We start from the raw sequence: 18810 nt of genomic DNA, 5'->3' as shown, positions 1-18810 counted from the left end.
AAAACCAGCAGCTTGACAATTGCCTCATATACTTACTGTTCCATCAATGGACCCCACTAACTTCAAACAATATTCTGGAGTCAGGAAGTATAGATAGTTTCCCCCAAAGCTGTCATGAGATGGAAAAATCACACCTCATAACTTAAGCTCTGCACAGAAAATAATGTTCACCTCAGAACCTGCTGTGTTGGCTCAGATCGAGGGTTGCCTTCAGCTCAGTGGCTTGGGTTAAGTTCACCCCTCACCTTGAATACAAGGCAGAAGGTTGCCTTACCTCATTTTCCCAAGCCTTGAATGTCTTCCCCACTGATTACAATGGGAAAATCAACACATGCTTTCCCCTCACAGGACTAAATGAAACCTGAAGGCATAGTACATTGATGGTGCTATATAAATAAATAAATAAATAAATAAATAAATAAATAAATAAATAAATAAATAAATAATAATAATAATAGTATCCCTTTGGAGGGTGGGAAGCCTGCCAAATGTCAGACAAATTGGCGTTGGGGTTTTCTGCTAAGCACATTTAATATTGGAAGGGTTTTTTAAGGGTATGATGCCCTTCCCTGTAGTTTTGTTGGCAATTTGCATGTCCATAGAGGTGCTCCTATATAGGTTTCCTGCAAAATTTCAGAAGAACAGGTGCCATTGTTAGGGCATATACTCAGTTTTGTCATCTCTTTCAATCTCTCTCTCCCTCCATTTCTTCTATCTTTTTTGTTTTCTCACACACATGTTGTCAGCGCCCAAGTGGAGTCTGCCTATCCAAGAGGTGGGGAAAAGTGGTTAGGGGACCAAGGGGGAGGTCCTGCATTCCCTGGATGCTGACACATGGGACACCTCAGCCCATTCCCAAAACTAACTGGCTTCCTTGCACTCAAGAACAGAGGAATGAATATATATATATCTGCTCAATTTGCATCAATGTCACACAAACTGCGAAACTGATCAGGATGGAAGTGGGCAGAGGCAGGCCTTGCATGCTCAGCATTCCAAGCAAGCCCTGATCTACCCATCAGTCCTGGCCTAAGAGGAGGGTTGGCAGAGAAAGGATAATGAATACACCTTTACAAGCAGGCACTAGCACCTGATCAGAGAAGCAAACAGAGAGGTGGGTGGGCATTTCCGGAACAGAGGGAGAAGTGAAGACAGGAGCAAGGCATGTACCTCTATCAGGCAAAGCTCCAGATCAGTGCAAGGGCGCTGTGCTGGGAGAGAGTGCTTTCTCCAAGTTAAAGGTTGATATTCTGCACTGACAGAACAGCAGCAGAAGCAGGAAGAGGTGGAACTGTGTGTAATCTGTAGGCCTGGCATGAGGCAGATAGCAGACCAGGTGTCAGTATATGACATGCTGGGGCATTTGCTGGACTCCTTACACAGCTCATGAGGGTGGGTGCCTTCCCTTCCCTGCATAGCACCCACTGCCACTTGTGCCTCCTGATAGTAAGCCTGCTTGCAGGATTACCTGGTGCTGATGGCCCTGTAAGAAGCGCGTGGCCCACGTGTGAGTGCAGGTGTCCCACTCCTTGCCTGGCGGCAGCATTTAACATGGCTGGGGGGGGGAAGGCTAAGCACTTGCCCAATTACAGTGCTGTTGCTACTGGCTAAGCTCACTCACTCATTAGCATGAGGGAGAAGGAGAGGCTGGCGGCTGCTGCTGGGGGACACTGGTGCAGCAGAGGAAGCACTACAGGCAATCGTCCCAGGGTCCTCCAAAATCTGGAGCCAGGTTTAGCAGAGAAAGATGCAGCAACAAACTGAAGCAGCAGCTTTGCCAGACACAGCTGCCCACTCAGCATTGAGGCACGGTGCTGGAGCAGCAAAGAGTTCCAAGGTAAGAGTTGAGATGTTGCAATGAAGAAATGTAGATACTGAAAATTGAAATAGTAATAAAAAACTGAATGAGAGGAGGGAGATGGGGGGGGGGCGCTGGACGCATCAGGAATGCAAGGGTAGCACGCACTCAGTTGGGGTTGGGAATTCTTTCTAATACTTATTATTATTATTATTTATTTATTTATTTATTTATTTATATAGCACCATCAATGTGCATGGTGCTGTACAGAGTAAAACAGTAAATAGCAAGGCCCTGCCGCATAGGCTTACAATCTAATAAAATCATAGTAAAACAATAAGGAGGGGAAGAGAATGCCAACAGGCACAGGGTAGGGTAAGCAGGCACAGGGTAGGGTAAAACTAACAGTGTAAAGTCCACACAACATCAAGTTTTAAAAGCTTTAGGAAAAAGAAAAGTTTTTAGTTGAGCTTTAAAAGCTGCGATTGAACTTGTAGTTCTCAAATGTTCTGGAAGAGCGTTCCAGGCGTAAGGGGCAGCAGAAGAGAATGGAGAACCCTGATACAGTTATTTCTTGATTGGAAGATAGAGCTGTCAGTCACAGAACAAGCCAACTGTCCCCTCCTCTGAGCTTGTCATTTTCTATGTACGGAGAGATTGGGGGAGCTTACAAAATGTTTCAAACTAGTAACACACACATACACACACACACACACACACACACACACACACACACACACACACACAAAGCTTTCTCAAGGCTCCAAAGCTGCAGAGCCAGCCTGCTTCACCTCAGATCTGAGCCACCACGGATTCTGAGGTGAACACACAGCCCTATTCATGACTTCCTTGCACAACTGTCAGCTGTAAATATTTAGTTGTACAGTGCTTCAGAGTAAAGAGAAACTGTGCACCAAAAGTAAATTCAATGTAACATTTGACAGGAATAATTCTGGGAGTAATTCTATTACTGACAGATTGGTAACAAAGCAAGTGAGCCTAAGCTATATTCACAGTATATTATTCCCATAAGTACATTTTAATATGTACCAATCCTACAAATGCATAAATGCTGTGTACAGACACCTGAAAAAACCTTGATTGTCTGCAGCTTCCTAGCAAATGTACAGGCAATTGATAAAACATTTATTAGCAACTTTTCTATCTAAAAGATACCCACAATCATAAGCGCAGGAATCTGTTAATATGAAGTTGACCTAAGCTATGCTGCAATCCAATATCCATTTACAAGTGAGGAAGCCCTGGTAAATCAATGGGACTTACTTCTGAGTAGACATGTATAGAATTGCACTGTCTGGGTTTACATTCACTTTACACCTTGTCCTTATGGCTGGTACACCAAGAAATAACTGCTGTTTACAACTGTACAAGTATCTAAGTAGTGGCTGAAGTGAAGTCACTAAGGGTGCAATATTAAACACGTTTAGACAGAAAAAAATGTCCTACAATTCCCAACATTCCCCAGCAATCCATGCTGGTTGGAGAATGCTGGGAGTTGCAGGACTTATTTCAGTCTAAACATGCATAGGATTGTGCTCTAAAGCCGAAACGAAGTTCTGCATTCTCAGAGGCCACTCTATATTGCAATCAGCAGGCTAGATAAACTGATCCTACTCCTCAGGCCACATAGATGAATTCTTCCCCAAGGGCTTCATAATAAAAGAAGCACCAGCTAAGAGTGAGGGCTTCACAGTTATGGAGCATGTGCATTTAGGTACATCAAAGGCACTGTACACAAAATCCAAAAGAGAAATGCAACATGGAAGAGAGGAATGTTTTTCTTACAAGTGGGAGAACCTTTCCTTACAGGCAAAGTTTCGGGCAAGCTTTTTTAGAATACCAATTCAAATTTTATAGGGCCAACAGCCCAACAGCCCTGTACTAAGTTATAGCAAGCATCTACTGGAGTCCAGAGCAGCCGACCTTAAGTGTAACACAGGCACAGATAACAACTATATTCTTGTAAAAATAAATGTTGAAGAACAAGAGAGCACAAAGTTCTGAGAAGAAGTTTTAGAAAATGCTTCCCTAAAGTAGGGCATGCGTGAACAGCAGTGGCGTGCGTGAACAAGCTATGTTAAAATATTCATCCAACAACAAGGTGCTCATTATGATTGACTCTGTTTTTACATGACAATTTGGAAAGATACCACTATGCACTGGGGATGGGGACGGGGGGACGGGACAGGGGAAGTTAGGAGGTTTTCATACCTTCATCTCTTCCTCCATTTCGGAGAGCTTCCGTTCAAGGGCTCGTTTCTCCTGTTGAGAGAACAGTATTTTCACAATGATAGTCTTTGTGCAATATGGGAAAATTCAGTCATCGTAGCCATTTTAATGAGGAAAACTGTATCACAGATAGTATTAATAGGACAGGGGGTTCTCAAATACAACATAGACTTACACTAAAAACAAAGAATGGCAAACCTCTCTTCCTTTTGTGCATGCACAACTTTCTTTCACACATGCACCCACCTATCCCACTGTCCAGTCTTATTTCCACCCCCCTCTCTTGCTTCTCACAGCCCAGACTTCTACATGGACCCTGTGGCAGCCTCCTCCCAGCTCTCCTGCTTGTTACTCCCTCCACCCCCAGCTGCCTAGTGAGACCCCGTCAGCTCTCCTCACTTCACTGACAGTCCGTTTTCTCACTGACCATCAGAAGCCAGCAGCATCACTGCAAAGGACCCAATTGTTGACCCCAGGTGAAGAGATCGACTGGAGCTCAATTTATGGAGGACAGGTATAGCAATGGATTTTAGTCATGATGGCTAATGGAACCTCCATATACAGAGACAGTGTGTCACTGAATACCAGTTGCTGGGGAAACAACAGTGAGGGCGGGAGGAATTGCCTTCGAGGCTTGCTTGTGGGCTTCTTGGAAGTTTCTGGTTGGCCACTGTGGGGTTCAGAAGGCTGGATTAGATGGACCTGTGGTTTTATCCAGCAGGGCTGCTCTTAGGTTCTCATTCATGCCACACTCTTTGACTGGGCATTGTGAAGGCTCCAAGTGTCCCATTAACAATGATAACTCCAGACTCTGTTGTACCTCTCACCACATTTCTTACAAACATCTGTTGTCTCTATTTTATAAAATACATTGTAAGAGGTGTGTATACATATGCAACGCTTTCAGCAAAAACAAGTGAATGATAAAATCAAAAGGGAAACAAGACAACAGGATTGAAAATACAACTGTACTAATTCAAAGAACAGTAGTTTGAGGACACTATGATCTTATACACTGATAAATCCTAGAAGAAACAGCTTTGTTATTGGATAAAGAGGATTCAGTAGGACAAATGTAACCTCTTTACATATTAAACTTGTTACTTGTTTCACATTTAGATCGAAAGTATGCTGGAGTATTATTTTTTTAGCTGTCACCTTCAAAAGAAACTCTTTCAAACTAAGCCATTGGAATATAATGAATCAGTGTTGTGTTGCAGAGTATTTTAATAATTTATAGCCTTGATGGCAGGGAATATGGGAGATTTAGTCCAACACATCTGGAGAGTGCCAGGTTGGGGAAGGCATTAACTGCTATAAGACTGCTATAGAAATTACTAGGACAGTAATTTCTAGCCCACATGTATAGTGAGTTATCAAATTGTAGAACTTCTGTAATATGCTGATAAACAAGTCAGAGAAGCCAGACAGATCAGGAATCGGGTGTTACCCAAGCATACATAAAGTAGGAACAGAATAAGTTTTCTGTCATGGTATTCTTCTTTCAAAATTAGTATGAGCGCTAAAGCAATATAAGCAAGTAGGCACTGAAAAGCAGAAACACATACCCTTTTTTCCATCTCAAGCATACTCGAACGGTCAGAGGTTTTTTCTTGCTTCTGCTATTGAAATAATAATAAAAACATTGTTAGAACAGTAGGGAATAATACAAAGACATTATTTTCAAAGGCAAATATTTATTAAGAAACAATGTGGCATATCATGACTGTCCAAAATGCTTCTATTTCTTTTTTATCATTGTTGGTCTGAGAATCACCGAAGCTCCTCAGATGCTATCAACTCCCTACTGCCAGGCCCATTAGTCATTTTATGCTTCCTGGCAGCATTTTCACTACAGCCGTTGCTTTCGGGGTCTTCACCTGTGCTATTTTGTCCATTTTTGACTTGATATCGGAGAGCTCCACCTGGGCATCTTGCAGTTTTGATTTCAACTTCTGATTCTCAGTCAGGGCACCCTCATAGAGCTGAACAGAGAAAGACAAATGGAGTTAGCCTTCAGAATCAGATAAGATTTCATATACTGAAACATCAACAGTCATGTAATGGAGAATGATAGCTGTCCAATCTCCTACTGTCAGACTCTGGAGACTGGCAGATTTTATTGCAGCTATATTAACTACCAAATCTGTATCATCGGGTAACTTCTACTTCCAATTTTAGAAGAGAAGGCTAAAAACAACAACACTACATAAAAATCCACATGCAAACCCCTGTACCTTATATACCTGTCGAATTCTGAAACAAAGGAAGGTTATGAGGTATTCTCAATGAAGAGGTGAGTAATGGTAGACAGGCTGCCCTAAAAGCAGCTTAACCACCACTACTGATATCCCCCCTATTTGGCAGAGATTCATGGAAGACCTGCAGCATTCCCAGACACATCCTTTCAGTTCATTTGCACGGAATTGTGTTAAAGATAGTGATCTGCCGAAGGCAACTCAGGAAGAGAGAAATGCACCAATTTAAGGTCCTGATGAATACATCCACTTCTCATTTAACAGGTTTATTTGGACTGCAATGATTGACAGATGCCTAGTTGTCCTTGAACAGGCTCTTTGGTTGGGATTATGCTGCCTTGGTTTTTAATGTATCTATTTAATTTTTTATCATCTGCTTCTTCTCCAATCAGCTACACCTGAAATTGCTGCTTATTAATTTACTGAGAGAGAAGGGAGGGATAAAGAAAGAAGGGCTCAGGTCTTTGTCAGTGACCCACTCTTTTATAATCTTTGCTACTGTCATCCTCGGTTCTGCTGCTAAGGGCAGCCAGACGATTCTCTCTTCTGGTGTAGGCGCTGCTGCGGCCTGTCGGTCGATCACCGTAGGTGTCGCTGGTGCCAGTGCTTGAACTTGCTGCATCTAACCTGGAGTCAAAACACAGCACAAAACAGCAGTTTCACTCACTCTTAGACCACTGATAAACTTAAGTTGTAATGTTTGTGTGACCTCAGGGGGAAAAAATAGAAGCAGATTATTATTTGTAACAATTCCACCATTGTGACCCCATCCGCACCCCTCCCCTCCCCACCGCAAAGTACTGTTCTTTATGCAGGAAGATGGGAAGGAAAGAAATTCTCCATTCAAACTTACAGAAAACAAGCATTTATCTCCTTCCGCTACTCACTATTCATACAATTTGTTCCTGGGATGGGAAAAGGAGTTCAGATTATAGGACGATGATTTATTATATCACTTACAGTCTCGAAACAGGTTATCAGGAGTCTGGGTCCTAAATTCATAAGCACTTAAGAGAAAAGTGCTATTCATTCAAGCTGCGGGGAAGAAACATATAGAAATGCATGCTTTAACAAAAACATGAATTCTGAAGATCTTACCTGGAAAGTCTTTCATGCTATAAAAGGGAAACAAAAGAAGACAAGGTTAGCAACAAAAAATACCAGTCTTAACATTCTATTAAACTGCAGCCACTGAAGTCTGACAATTGTTAAAATTAATGACAAGTTATTGTACCATGACACCAGCAGGGTAGCATGACTGTACCTTGTCTGTACGCTCATTGACCCATTTTAAATATATGGCAAAATTTTAAAGAGTAAGAGTCAAATACCCGTTATAGGCATACCTACGCAATCATCATAAGTCTTTTCTGCATATTTATACTGTGAATTGATGTTTACAATTGATTTATATCAGTTTGGTTGAAAAATTTCATTAGAACATAGGTTTCAAAGAAAGTTTACCAGGATTTTTCTTATTTGATTTACACCCATAGCCATAATGAATGTTTTAATGTGAGCCACTCTGAGATTTTTTTTTTTTAAAAAAAGTAAACGATACAAAAATCTTTAAAATAAATACATAAGTAATATTGTGAGCTGTGCTAGAACTGGGAAAATTGACTGATTTAGACATGTCCTTAACATGCAACTTAACATGCAACAAAAGTCTGAATTAAAAAGGCAACAATCTCTTTAGGAAGGCTTCAAATTAAATCAATAAACTTAATATTAATCTTAAATTATCTATCACATTTTGAAGTGGAAATGTAGCTAGTTCTTATGTATTCATACTCATCTTTGAGGCAGGCTATATATATTTTTTCTGATTTGCATCTGAGAAAATTGATGCTGAGATACAACTTGTCCAAATTTTTCTCATGAGTGTGACTTAAAAAGAAATTTGAACCAGATATCCCAAGATCAGAATCAACACATTATTCAAGGTAACACTGGCTTTTAGGATCATAATTTAGAAGCAAAATCTAGTTCTACAGGAATTTCTAAAGATTAGACGTATTTTGGCTAGCAAATTGTTTCCCAGATCTCAAATGATGTTCTTATTTGAACGGTTCCAACAAGTTCTGCTTCCTAGAATTCCTTGTTGCAGTACAGAAACCTGACTCCTATTATATATCTTTTGGTCCAAAGATTCATTTTTCTCCATTTCCTTTGACAGAAAACTGTAGAACAAATTATCAATGCAAGCTTATGTCAAAATTCGTTTGAGCACATTACATACTCCTGTGCTAAATTTATGGAGATAATCCACTTAATTTTAAGATTAGCAAGTATTACAGCCTAAATATTTATATTCTAGAACATTGAGAAAGTACTCAAACAGGAAACCTCTTCAAAGAAGAGCCGCAGAAGAAACAGGGAAGTGAACACTGGAAATACAAATATACTAATTAAGTTCCCTTGCCAATTTATGGAAAAGAAAAAAAAAACTGCAGGTTTTGTTGAGGCAAGTTTCACTCAAGCGTACCACCTATTCAAAATTCAAAGGTGGGAAAGATGAACCACTTCTAGCAAAATAATAATGGAACCTGAAGTCTCCACGACAGGATCTACCACAGACAAGATAGGGAGTCTTATGTCCAGTTTGACATCACTGAAAACACCGTGCGCATTAAATGGCCGTACACTGTACCAGTTTAGGCATGCTGGATGTAGAGGAAAGAGGCATAACCCCAGCAAAAAGAATGTAATCATTTTTTTAAGTCAAAAGGTGTAATTCTAACCACACTTTCTTCGACGTGCGTTCCACTAAAGCAGTGGGACTTGATGCATTGTTGAGTTACCCAACTGAATAAAAACTTAACAAGTTACAGGAAGTAATTTGACATTTCAGATGTTGCTCATTGGAAAGTTTAGACCTTTTCCAGTACTTGGAATCCTTGGATATGCTTGGATTGCTTGTATCCCACATAAACCAAGATTGCATGATTAAGTTTATTTAAACCGTGGCTGAAACAAGAATGAACTTTCTGTGTGCAGCTGTGTTATGAATTGATTTAGAAAGAAAATCCAGCCCTTGACATTACTGCAGCTGTTGGTAATGGCTGCATTTTAATTAAAGTTCCAAAGCAGTTTGCATCATAAGCCCAGCACAACTGGCTACAATCTTCCTTTGGAAGAACAGAGAGAGAAATGATTGGCAAATACTTTTCCCTTAAGATGAAAAAGAAAAGAAAAGAACTCCTTTCCTACTCCTTGAAGAAACTTACAGTTAATAAATCCTAACAAGAACAACTGGATGAATATCACCTTATAAAAGCAAAAAGTATGAAAAGCAACAACTGAACACAGAGTACGTAGAAAGTGCTGCAGAAATACTCGATTCACCAGGTACACTTAAAGTGAATTTTAGAAATCAGGATCAGATTTTTCTGAGTCCAGTGATCAGTGTGAAGCTGCTGTCACTTAGGCTGTGCAATCTCAAGTATCAAAACAGGATCAAGATAAAAAAACTATTAAGGCTACAACTGCAATGATCCATCAACCCACTAAAATATTTGATCAACTGAAAAGGTACCTCTGAATTATTCAGATTAAATTACTGTTAATACATGTACTTAAGCCCTGGCGTACACATAGGTTGTGCCTGGTGTGCCCAGGCACACTCTAATGTCTGGGGCTGCCTCTGCTTTCTTGCACCCCTCACCCCATGATCGAATTGGGGCTTTTAAGGATGGGAAGAGTGATTTCCACTACATTCCCCACCCCGCCCTTCCCAGGAAGGTCAATAATTCTATTTGTAGGACAGGGCTGGAGCCACAGCCACCAGCCCGCTCGCTCGCTCAGTCAACCAGCCACTCTCTCCCTTGCTGCCCCCATGCTCTTTCCTTCCAGACAGCTCTTGCTTTATGTCCCAGCCACACGCGAAGCTCACAAGAGCTAGCTGGACCTCTCGTGTTAGTGAGAGCAACAGTGGCTGTGCAAGCAGTGGCAAACCTGAGAGAGAGAGAGAGAGAGAGAGAGAGAGAGAGAGAGATGCTGTGTGTCTTCTCTTCTCCCTCCTTCCTCTGCCGCAGGCCAGAAGGACTGGGAGAAAAAAAATGGAAAAAGTTTGCAAGAATTGCAGTGCCCTCAGGCCTTTCCTGGATGAAGAGGATTCTTCAAGGTCTTTCTGCATCCAGCTTCAGGTTTGCAGGAGTGCTAAAACAATGCCCCAGCTTATTTTAGGTAAATATGATGCCCCCTTTTTCAAGTAAATATGATTTTCCTAGATATGGTGTGTGTGTATCTTGTTGTTTATTCGTTCAGTCATTTCCGACTCTTCGTGACTTCATGGACCAGCCCACGCCAGAGCTTTCTGTCGGCTGTCGCCACCCCTAGCTCCCCCAAGGTCAAGTCTGTCACCTCCAGAACATTCATCCATCTTGCCCTTGGTCGGCCCCTCTTCCTTTTGCCTTCCACTTTCCCTAGCATCAGCCTCTTCTCCAGGGTATCCTGTCTTCTCATTATGTGGCCAAAGTACTTCAGTTTTGCCTTTAATACCATTCCCTCAAATGAGCAGTCTGGCTTTATTTCCTGGAGTATGGACTGGTTTGATCTTCGTGCAGTCCAAGGCACTCTCAGAATTTTCCTCCAACACCACAGTTCAAAAGCATCTATCTTCCTTTGCTCAGCTTTCCTTATGGTCCAGCTCTCGCAGCCATAGGTTACTACGGGGAATACCATTGCTTTAACTATGCGGACCTTTGTTGTCAGTGTGGTGTCTCTGCTCTTAACTATTTTATCAAGATTTGTCATTGCTCTCCTCCCAAGAAGTAAACGTCTTCTGATTTCCTGGCTGCAGTCAGCGTCTGCAGTAATCTTTGCGCCCAGAAATACAAAGTCTGTCACTGCCTCCACGTTTTCTCCCTCTATTTGCCAGTTATCAATGAAGCTGGTTGCCATAATCTTGGTTTTTTTTTTGAGATTTAACTGCAACCCAGCTTTTGCACTTTCTTCTTTCACCCACCTTAAAAACAGAGTTGCAGCACAATCCTAAGTATGTCTACTCAGAAGTAAGCCCCACTGAGAACAATAGGACTTACTCTGAGGTAAATGTGCATAGACAGGAGGAGGGGATAAAGATGAAGCCATTGCAGAAATAGAATAGACAACTGTGGGCTTTTTAACTCACAGTTAAACACTATATTAAGTACAGCAATGATTAGTGTCCCTAAACATACATAGAGTGCCTCTCCTTCAGTGATGCATAACTGCATTTCAGTTCCAATCAAATAATCACAACAGTAAAGTAGCTAGGTTTTCCATGGGAAAGCTTTGTACATGGTGACAGATACTTATTTTAAATTTTAATTAATACGTACATTATCCTTTCCTATAACAAAATGGTGCATACTCCTAAGTAAGTGTGTTCAGCATCACTTACTTAGCAGAGGGAAATCCTATTTTATTCCTTTAGTTATGCTAGTGTGACATGAGTTAAAGACACAATCTTATGCATGTTTAGACAGAAAAGAATCCTACAACTCCAAGAATCCCCTAGCCAGTGTGGCTGGTTGGAGCATGCAGAAAGCTGCATGACTTTTAACACCAAAACATGCATAGGATTGCACCTTAAGTGGGTTTAAAATGTGAAACTTGGCACATGTGTGGAATCCTTAAAAAAAAACCCACTATTACTCTAGTATCAGGAATGTAGCAGTTGTGCAGTGTGGAAAGTATACTGTGCTTTTCTCTCCTCCGCTCCAATCAGGGCCTTAGGTGCACATCCTAATGAAATGAGCAGTGCTCGCCTTTGTTAATAAGAACTGCAGATGTCAAAGGGCAATCTTATTCCCTCTTGTATGTGTGAGAGAAAAGGAAACACCTCTTTTAAGATGATGCCTGCTATAAAGTATACATCCATCATCTATAAAGCAAAGAAAGTATGTTTTTCTTTTTAGAGTGCAATCCTTTGCATGTTTAGACAGAAAAAAAGTCCTATAACTCCCAGCATTCCCCAGCCAGCCATGGGGAATGCTGGGAGTTGTAAGTCTCTTTCTGTCTAAATAGGATTACACCCTTAATCAATCAATTAACATTTATATGATTAACCAACTTTTTTTTAAGAGGTAAGAGCTCTCAAATTAAAGAGGCATTAGAGAATCACAGGAGCACATTTCAAAGACTCCAGTAGATAGGAGCATTGAAAACATGGGTTGCTCGGCTGTTGGAAACTACTCAACAACAATAAAGGAAGGTAACTTAAGAATCAGGATTTAAGAATGGCAAGCATGCACCACCAATACAAAATTACATGTGTGTGTGTCCTGAAACTTCTTTGAGAACAATTGGCATTTGAAGACAATAAGGGGGACCCAATTTGTGAGAGTAAAAAAGAGGAGCAAAGAACTATTTACAGATATTAGTCACCCTTACTTTTTCATGCAATGAATTCATTACTGGAAGGGGAGGGGAATGGGTTCCAAGAAGAAGAAGAAACACCTCTGAGTCCCAAATGATTGATTTATGGAGAGAGGGGAAGTGGACTTTCATGAAGCTCCCTCAAAGACCAATTCCCATAAAGCTGTCCCAGGGATAAGAAAGGCCAACCATTCCAGTTTACCTCCAAGATGCCCATTGGAGTGAGGAGGAAAATGGGATCCAAAACAATATACCAAAGGGGTGCACTTTTCTAAGCCTAGTCCCACCCACCCCTCTTACAGACCCTATGATCATTTTGGAGCCAGGGAAGGGCTAGCCTGCCCTTGCTTGCCAATTTGGGTAGGAAGGAGATGGGGAAAGAAAGAAATTTAATGGCTCCTTGTACTGGCTAAGAAGGAAGTGAAGAATGTTCACTTCCTCTCTGCCATGAGCTCAGGAGCAGCATCTGAATGCTACCTTCTGGCACTAGGGATATTCCCCATAGGTGTAAGGAAAGCATATAGGTATAGCTCTTGTATGGGGTTGTTTTTGGGCTGGTGGTGGCACATGTAGTTCCACTGACTCCTGAGATATCTGAATATAGGCATCCTATGTAACAAATATTGAGAGCATCTCTTTACTGTTGGAGGGGCAACCTTTTAAAAGATGCTAAATTAGAGCATAGGGAAGTGGCAACACACATATTTCTTTGTGCATCCTTCTACAACGAAACCTCCGAGGCCAGATGCATGAAAAAGAAGAGCCCCAGCTCCCGAACACTGGAAGATGTTGATTGTATGTTTATATTTTGTCTCCTGCAGGGAAAGCAGCAGTATGACCCAAAGAGAGGAAACAGTTTAAATAGCAACAACTACAGCCAACCCACAAAGGGGTATTTAAAAGCCCCAGAGAGAATTTCAACAAAGTGGGCTTGGCTGATCCAACTTTGAGCCTGTGGCAGCAAAAGTTGCAATGAAAAGAGGCAAATAAAACCAAGTTGCTACATATTTTTTTCTTTAACAGTGCTCACTCCATTTCTGTTTTTAATAAAGACAAACAGGGCTACGTATCGAAAATTATTCTCTGAAGTTGGACAACAAAAGGATTGTAAAGAGCCAGGAAAAACATACAGTTTTGATTGTAGATATGTGTAAGATTATGGAACATTAGATTCTTATTTTTAAAACTCAAAAGCTTCTGCAGATGGCATAAGTGTAATTAAAACCATGTTCCTTAAAGAACGTTTTTACGACAATGCAATTTTGAAAGGCGGAGCCAGAGCATGAACAGCCGAAGTCTCTCTTGCCAAAAAAGAAACGGGCTTAATTGGCTTCAATTACTTTCTTCTGTGGCCAACACTTGACCCCAAAAAGGAAGGAAAGGGGGGGGGATGTTTCCTAATATTTATGGCTTTTGTTAAAAAAAAGAAGAAGTTTCACAAACATTTCTGCTCCCCTGCAACAGGCTGAGTTAAAAGAAGAGAGGGTTAGTTTACATTGTGTAGCAAAATATTTGGCACTGTTATGTACCAAATAGTGTCACCAATATTAGTAGGGCTGTACTGAATTTTCAGAGATGGATGTTTAGGGCACAAAATATGTCTAGGATGGTGCTGGTGACATATTTACTGAACCCTTTTCCAATAGTTTTTAAAGAAGTGCCCCCCCCCCACTGGGTGCGTAATTCAAACCAATTGAGGATTGCGGAAGCCATGTGATGACATTATAGTCCCCCGCAGCCAGAATAAGTTGTGCAGTGAAATGAAGTCCTTGCAGTGCACTCACACTGAATGGACAGGGAAAGACAGAACTCACTGGCCCACTACTGAAGCTATTGACTGGGTTTGCACGACATGACAACCCACCACAGTCAGACAGCCGTGGTGGGTTCTCATGTTGTCTGAATCTGGTGGCACTTTCCGTAGGGCAGCTTAATTTTGGTAAACAAGCCACACTGAGGAACCATGGTTTGTTGTAGAGTTGTTCATACCCATGTTTGGTTGTCTGAACCTGGAAGACTGGTTTTATCAGGGATTATTTATTTATTTATAAAGCACCATCAATGTTCATGGTGCTGTACAGGATAAAACACAAGAAGACAATCTGCCATATAGCTTACAATCTAAAATCACAGTAACAGACAGGGGAAGGAGGGGAAAAACCGATCGTCCAGAGAGCTGCTTGGCAAGAGTGACAAAGAACACTGATGCTCTTTGCCTCTTCACCTGTGCCACCTCCAGCCTCCTCTGCCAGTAACTGCCCCTCCACTGATGTCCAAACAGCACTTCGGAGGGACTATCACTTCCCATTCTTTCTCAAGTGCACAAGAGCACAGATTTGCCTGACAGATATGTGTAGCCTTACCTTGTCAATTTCCTTGTATGTTACAGCTGTCAAAGGGAACACCCAAGTGGAGTAGTAGGCAACATACAAGGAAACTGACAAGGTCAGGCTGCATATAGGCTAATTTCTGCACAGTTGAGAAAGACTGGGGACTCCCCCCACTTTTTGTAGTTCTTTTTTCAGAGCAGTTGTTGCTTCAGTTACTGCGATTCAGTAGACTTGCACAAATCTTCCCAACAGTTTAAAGAAAACCTTTAGAAGATGGCTGCATGCACCACAGAGAATGGAGCCACATGGAGATGTGTTTGTGTGTGTAATTGCTCCTGGTGTAGTTGCTCCGTTAGCTCCAACCTGTTCGGGCACCCTCAAAGTTTCTTTCTTTTTCAAATATTTGCACAAATAAAACAGCTTGTAAGTAAATAGAAGGGAAATTAGCACAAATTTAGAGGCTTGGCAATAAATGGAGGGGGAATGTGGGCAACTGCAGTAAAGGCTCCAAAAAGCAGCCAAGAAAAGCAGGGTTTCTGGACTTGCTGGAGACTTGGGGAAGTGTTGAATGCTAAGTGTGAGATACTACCCCTGTTTTGGTGCACCTACTTTGCCCGCCTTTCCCTTTTACGGTGCTTTCTTATTGCGCAAATAGGCTTCTCCTTTCTCTAAGTAATATTTCCACCAGGTCCTTTTCAACTGTTGTGAACTGTTTAAATGTTGTGAACCGCCCAGAGAGCTTCGGCTGTGGGGCGGTATATAAATGTAATTAAATAAATAAATAATAAATAAACTGTCTGCAAATTAGCCTATAAACAGTCTCATCTTGTCGATTTCCTTGTATGTTGCCTACCCTTATGATAGCTGAACATACAAGGAAATTGACATGGCAAGACTGCACATATTGATCAGGTGAAAGTGGATTCTTGTACAATTGTACACTGATGGTGCTATATAAATAAATGAATAAATTAATTAATAATAATAATAATAATAATAATAATAATAATAATAATTGTGAAAGGACATAACCCACGCCACCAAACATGTCAATACTCCCAAAGCACTGTCAAAAAAGGGGGGAAAGGATGGTGAATGAAAAGGGGCAGTGATCAAAGCAGGGATGGGCCTGGTTGAGACAAAACAGGTTCTGTAACGAAGGTGCATGGGAATATGCCACAGCTGGCTAGAGGAAGGAGGGGGAGAACAAACCATAGCAACCCGATAGCCTGTTTGGTGTACCGTGGGTTGTTCAGCAACCAATCAACTGACCATGGCTTATTTGCAGGGTGGCTTAGCATGATGTGTGAACTCGCCCATAGAGTCAATGCTTCTTCATTGGCCTAAATGGCCCTTTCCAATTTTATGATTCCTTGTCTTGTCCTGCTCGCTGATGTATAAAGAAAATGCCAGCAGAATGCAGCGAGACAAGAAATCTCATCCAATTAAAGAGAATTGATGCACGGAAGAAGGCTTCAGTGTACTTATCACTTATTGGATGAAGAGCAGCAGCTTAAGGTGGATACACATACAGGTGAGATACCATCAGTCCTCGCTGCACTACTTTCAATGGGATGTACATCCACAGCTGCAGAAAATGGATGTGGATCCTAAGGATGTATAGATTTTGTAAAATCTGTTCTCTCGCTGTTTCGTGGATTGTCAGGTGTCTTTTGCTCCATTGTCCACTCACTGACGGAATTGGATTTTTTCCAATTTCCCAAATTTATACAAGTTCGCACGTGTGCACATTCACACTTCCAAAATGCACAAATCCCCCAAATGTGCAAATCCTAGCAAAATATGCATTTTTTTACACTTCAACCTATGAGAGAAATGCACATTTTTGACTGGCGTTTTTTTTTATTCTACTTATTTTTCTATTTATTTATTTAGAATATTTATATACCGCTCCCCATTGAAAAATTTCGGAGTGGTGTAAATGAAAATAAAAACAGAATAAAACACTTAAAACAAATTTTAAAAGAGACTCAAGGCTGCATATTAAGGAAAGGCTTCTTGGAATAAAGATGTTTTCAGGAGGCGCCGAAAGGAGTACAAGGTTGGAGCCTGCCTGACTTCCAGGGGCAGGGAATTCCATAGGAGGGGAGCCATCACATTGAAGGCTTTTCCCCTGGTGGAATCCAATCGGAGGATGGATCTATGTGGAACCACCAGGAGCAGACCCTCGGATGACCAGTTGGTAGGGGAGAAGGAGCTCTCTCAGGTATCCTGGTCCCAAGTTGTTTAGGGCTTTGTACACAAGTACAAGAACCTTAAACCTGGCCCAGTAGTGAATAGGCAGCCAGTGCAGTTCCCTCAGCAGAGGAGTTACATGCTGGAAAGAGGCAGCTCCAGACAACAGCCGAGCTGCAGTATTCTGCACTAGCTCCAGCTTCCGGAGCAGCTTCAAGGGCATCCCCACATACAGCGTGTTGCAGTAATCCAATCTTGAGGTTACCAATGCCTGTACCACCGTGGCCAGGCTACCCTGTCCAAGAGAGGCCATAGTTGGCGAACCAATCGAAGATGGGCTCTCCCACACTAGAGGCACTCAAAAGGCAGCTGGACAACCATCTGTCAGGGATGCTTTAGGGTGGATTCCTGCATTGAGCAGGGGGCTGGACTCGATGGCCTTGTAGGCCCCTTCCAACTCTGCTAGTCTATGATTCTATGATGGTATCTATGATGGTAAAACTCCGAACCATGGTGGCTACTTGAGCCTCCAACAACAGAAATGGGTTCTATGACTAAATTCTATGACTAAATTTGCATAAAATTCTGGACAGTAAAATAAAATAAAATGCAAGTCCACAGAATTCACGTCACCCAGAAAAAAGCTGGTCCACTGTGGAATCCGCAGATTAGATTTATACAAATCCAAACTTATTTGATTCTGTTGTGGATTTCTCCCAACATCCCTAGCAGGTGTACACATCCTCTAGAAAGGAAACCATGATGAGGATAGACAGCATCTTGTTTTAATGCGTAACTAATGTAAGGTGCTATTCCTCTCCCAAAAAGTGACAGATGCACTTAGGAGGATCAACTAACTTTCTGAGGTTTCATTGCCCGCCTGTGAAATATGACAACACAGGGAGCACTAGCCCAGCTAATTCTGTAATTCCAAACAATTTTATGCCCTTTTGCCTTACTGAAAAGTCACCCAAAGTGCTGGTGTGTGTTCCTTTGAGGATGCAAAAATGTTTGTCAGGCTTGACCCACACTTTCAGCTCAACTCTACACCTAAAAGTAGTAATTTAAAAGATTCTACATGCATATTTGCAGCTGTTTTTTCCCTGTTCTAATGCAAAAGATTCATGTGTATCTCAAATTTAATTTAATGTTGGAAAGTAAACTTAATGGGTCTTTTCAGGCAACCATTTTAGAAAAGCTTTCTTAAGTTTTAAAAACAAAAACAAAGCTGTTTTTAGAGCCCATCCCCCCCCTCAGTTGTACGCAACACTCACTGAGGTCAGCAAGTTATTTGCCAAAACAACACATGCCTTAAACTAACAAGCTTGTTCCGGACTGAGCAACTGATTCAAAACCTCTTGTAAAATGCCATGTTACAAATGGATTGAAATCTATAGCAGCTTTTCTACAATAGGCTGTCATCATGGGGCAAAGGTGAACCAGTGGCAGCAAAGACGGGATGGGAAACATAAGGGAAGGGGTGTGTGTGTCATGCACTTATTTATTTATTGCATTTTTATACCGCCCAATAGCTGAAGCTCCCTGGGCAGTTCACAAACTATATAATTTAAAGATATATAATTATAATTGCCTCTCAGACCATGAATTGTGTTGT

At 41.5% G+C, this 18810-nt stretch overlaps 1 protein-coding gene across 12 annotated transcripts in view; it reads right to left on the bottom strand.

The window, feature by feature from the left end:
• Positions 1-18810, bottom strand: part of PPP1R12B (protein phosphatase 1 regulatory subunit 12B) — a 139691-nt gene that overhangs the window by 13566 nt on the left and 107315 nt on the right. For 9 of the 12 annotated variants that reach the window (XM_063143914.1, XM_063143923.1, XM_063143972.1 and 6 more), the window contains 5 exons: positions 7405-7421; positions 6786-6933; positions 5929-6033; positions 5617-5670; positions 4031-4081 (listed from right to left, as the gene is read on the bottom strand). In XM_063143914.1, the coding sequence (XP_062999984.1) occupies positions 4031-4081; positions 5617-5670; positions 5929-6033; positions 6786-6933; positions 7405-7421 (375 nt within the window). Of the gene's footprint in view, positions 1-4030; positions 4082-5612; positions 5671-5928; positions 6034-6785; positions 6934-7404; positions 7422-18810 lie in introns of all 12 variants that reach the window. The other 3 variants (XM_063143946.1, XM_063143937.1, XM_063143906.1) reach the window with 2 other exon arrangements.

Source organism: Elgaria multicarinata, chromosome 1, assembly GCF_023053635.1.
Source record: "Elgaria multicarinata webbii isolate HBS135686 ecotype San Diego chromosome 1, rElgMul1.1.pri, whole genome shotgun sequence".
In the NCBI taxonomy this organism is placed as follows: Eukaryota; Metazoa; Chordata; class Lepidosauria; order Squamata; family Anguidae; genus Elgaria; species Elgaria multicarinata.
The sequence above is the reverse complement of the archived record's forward strand: the minus strand, read 5'-3'. Positions and strand labels throughout refer to the sequence as shown.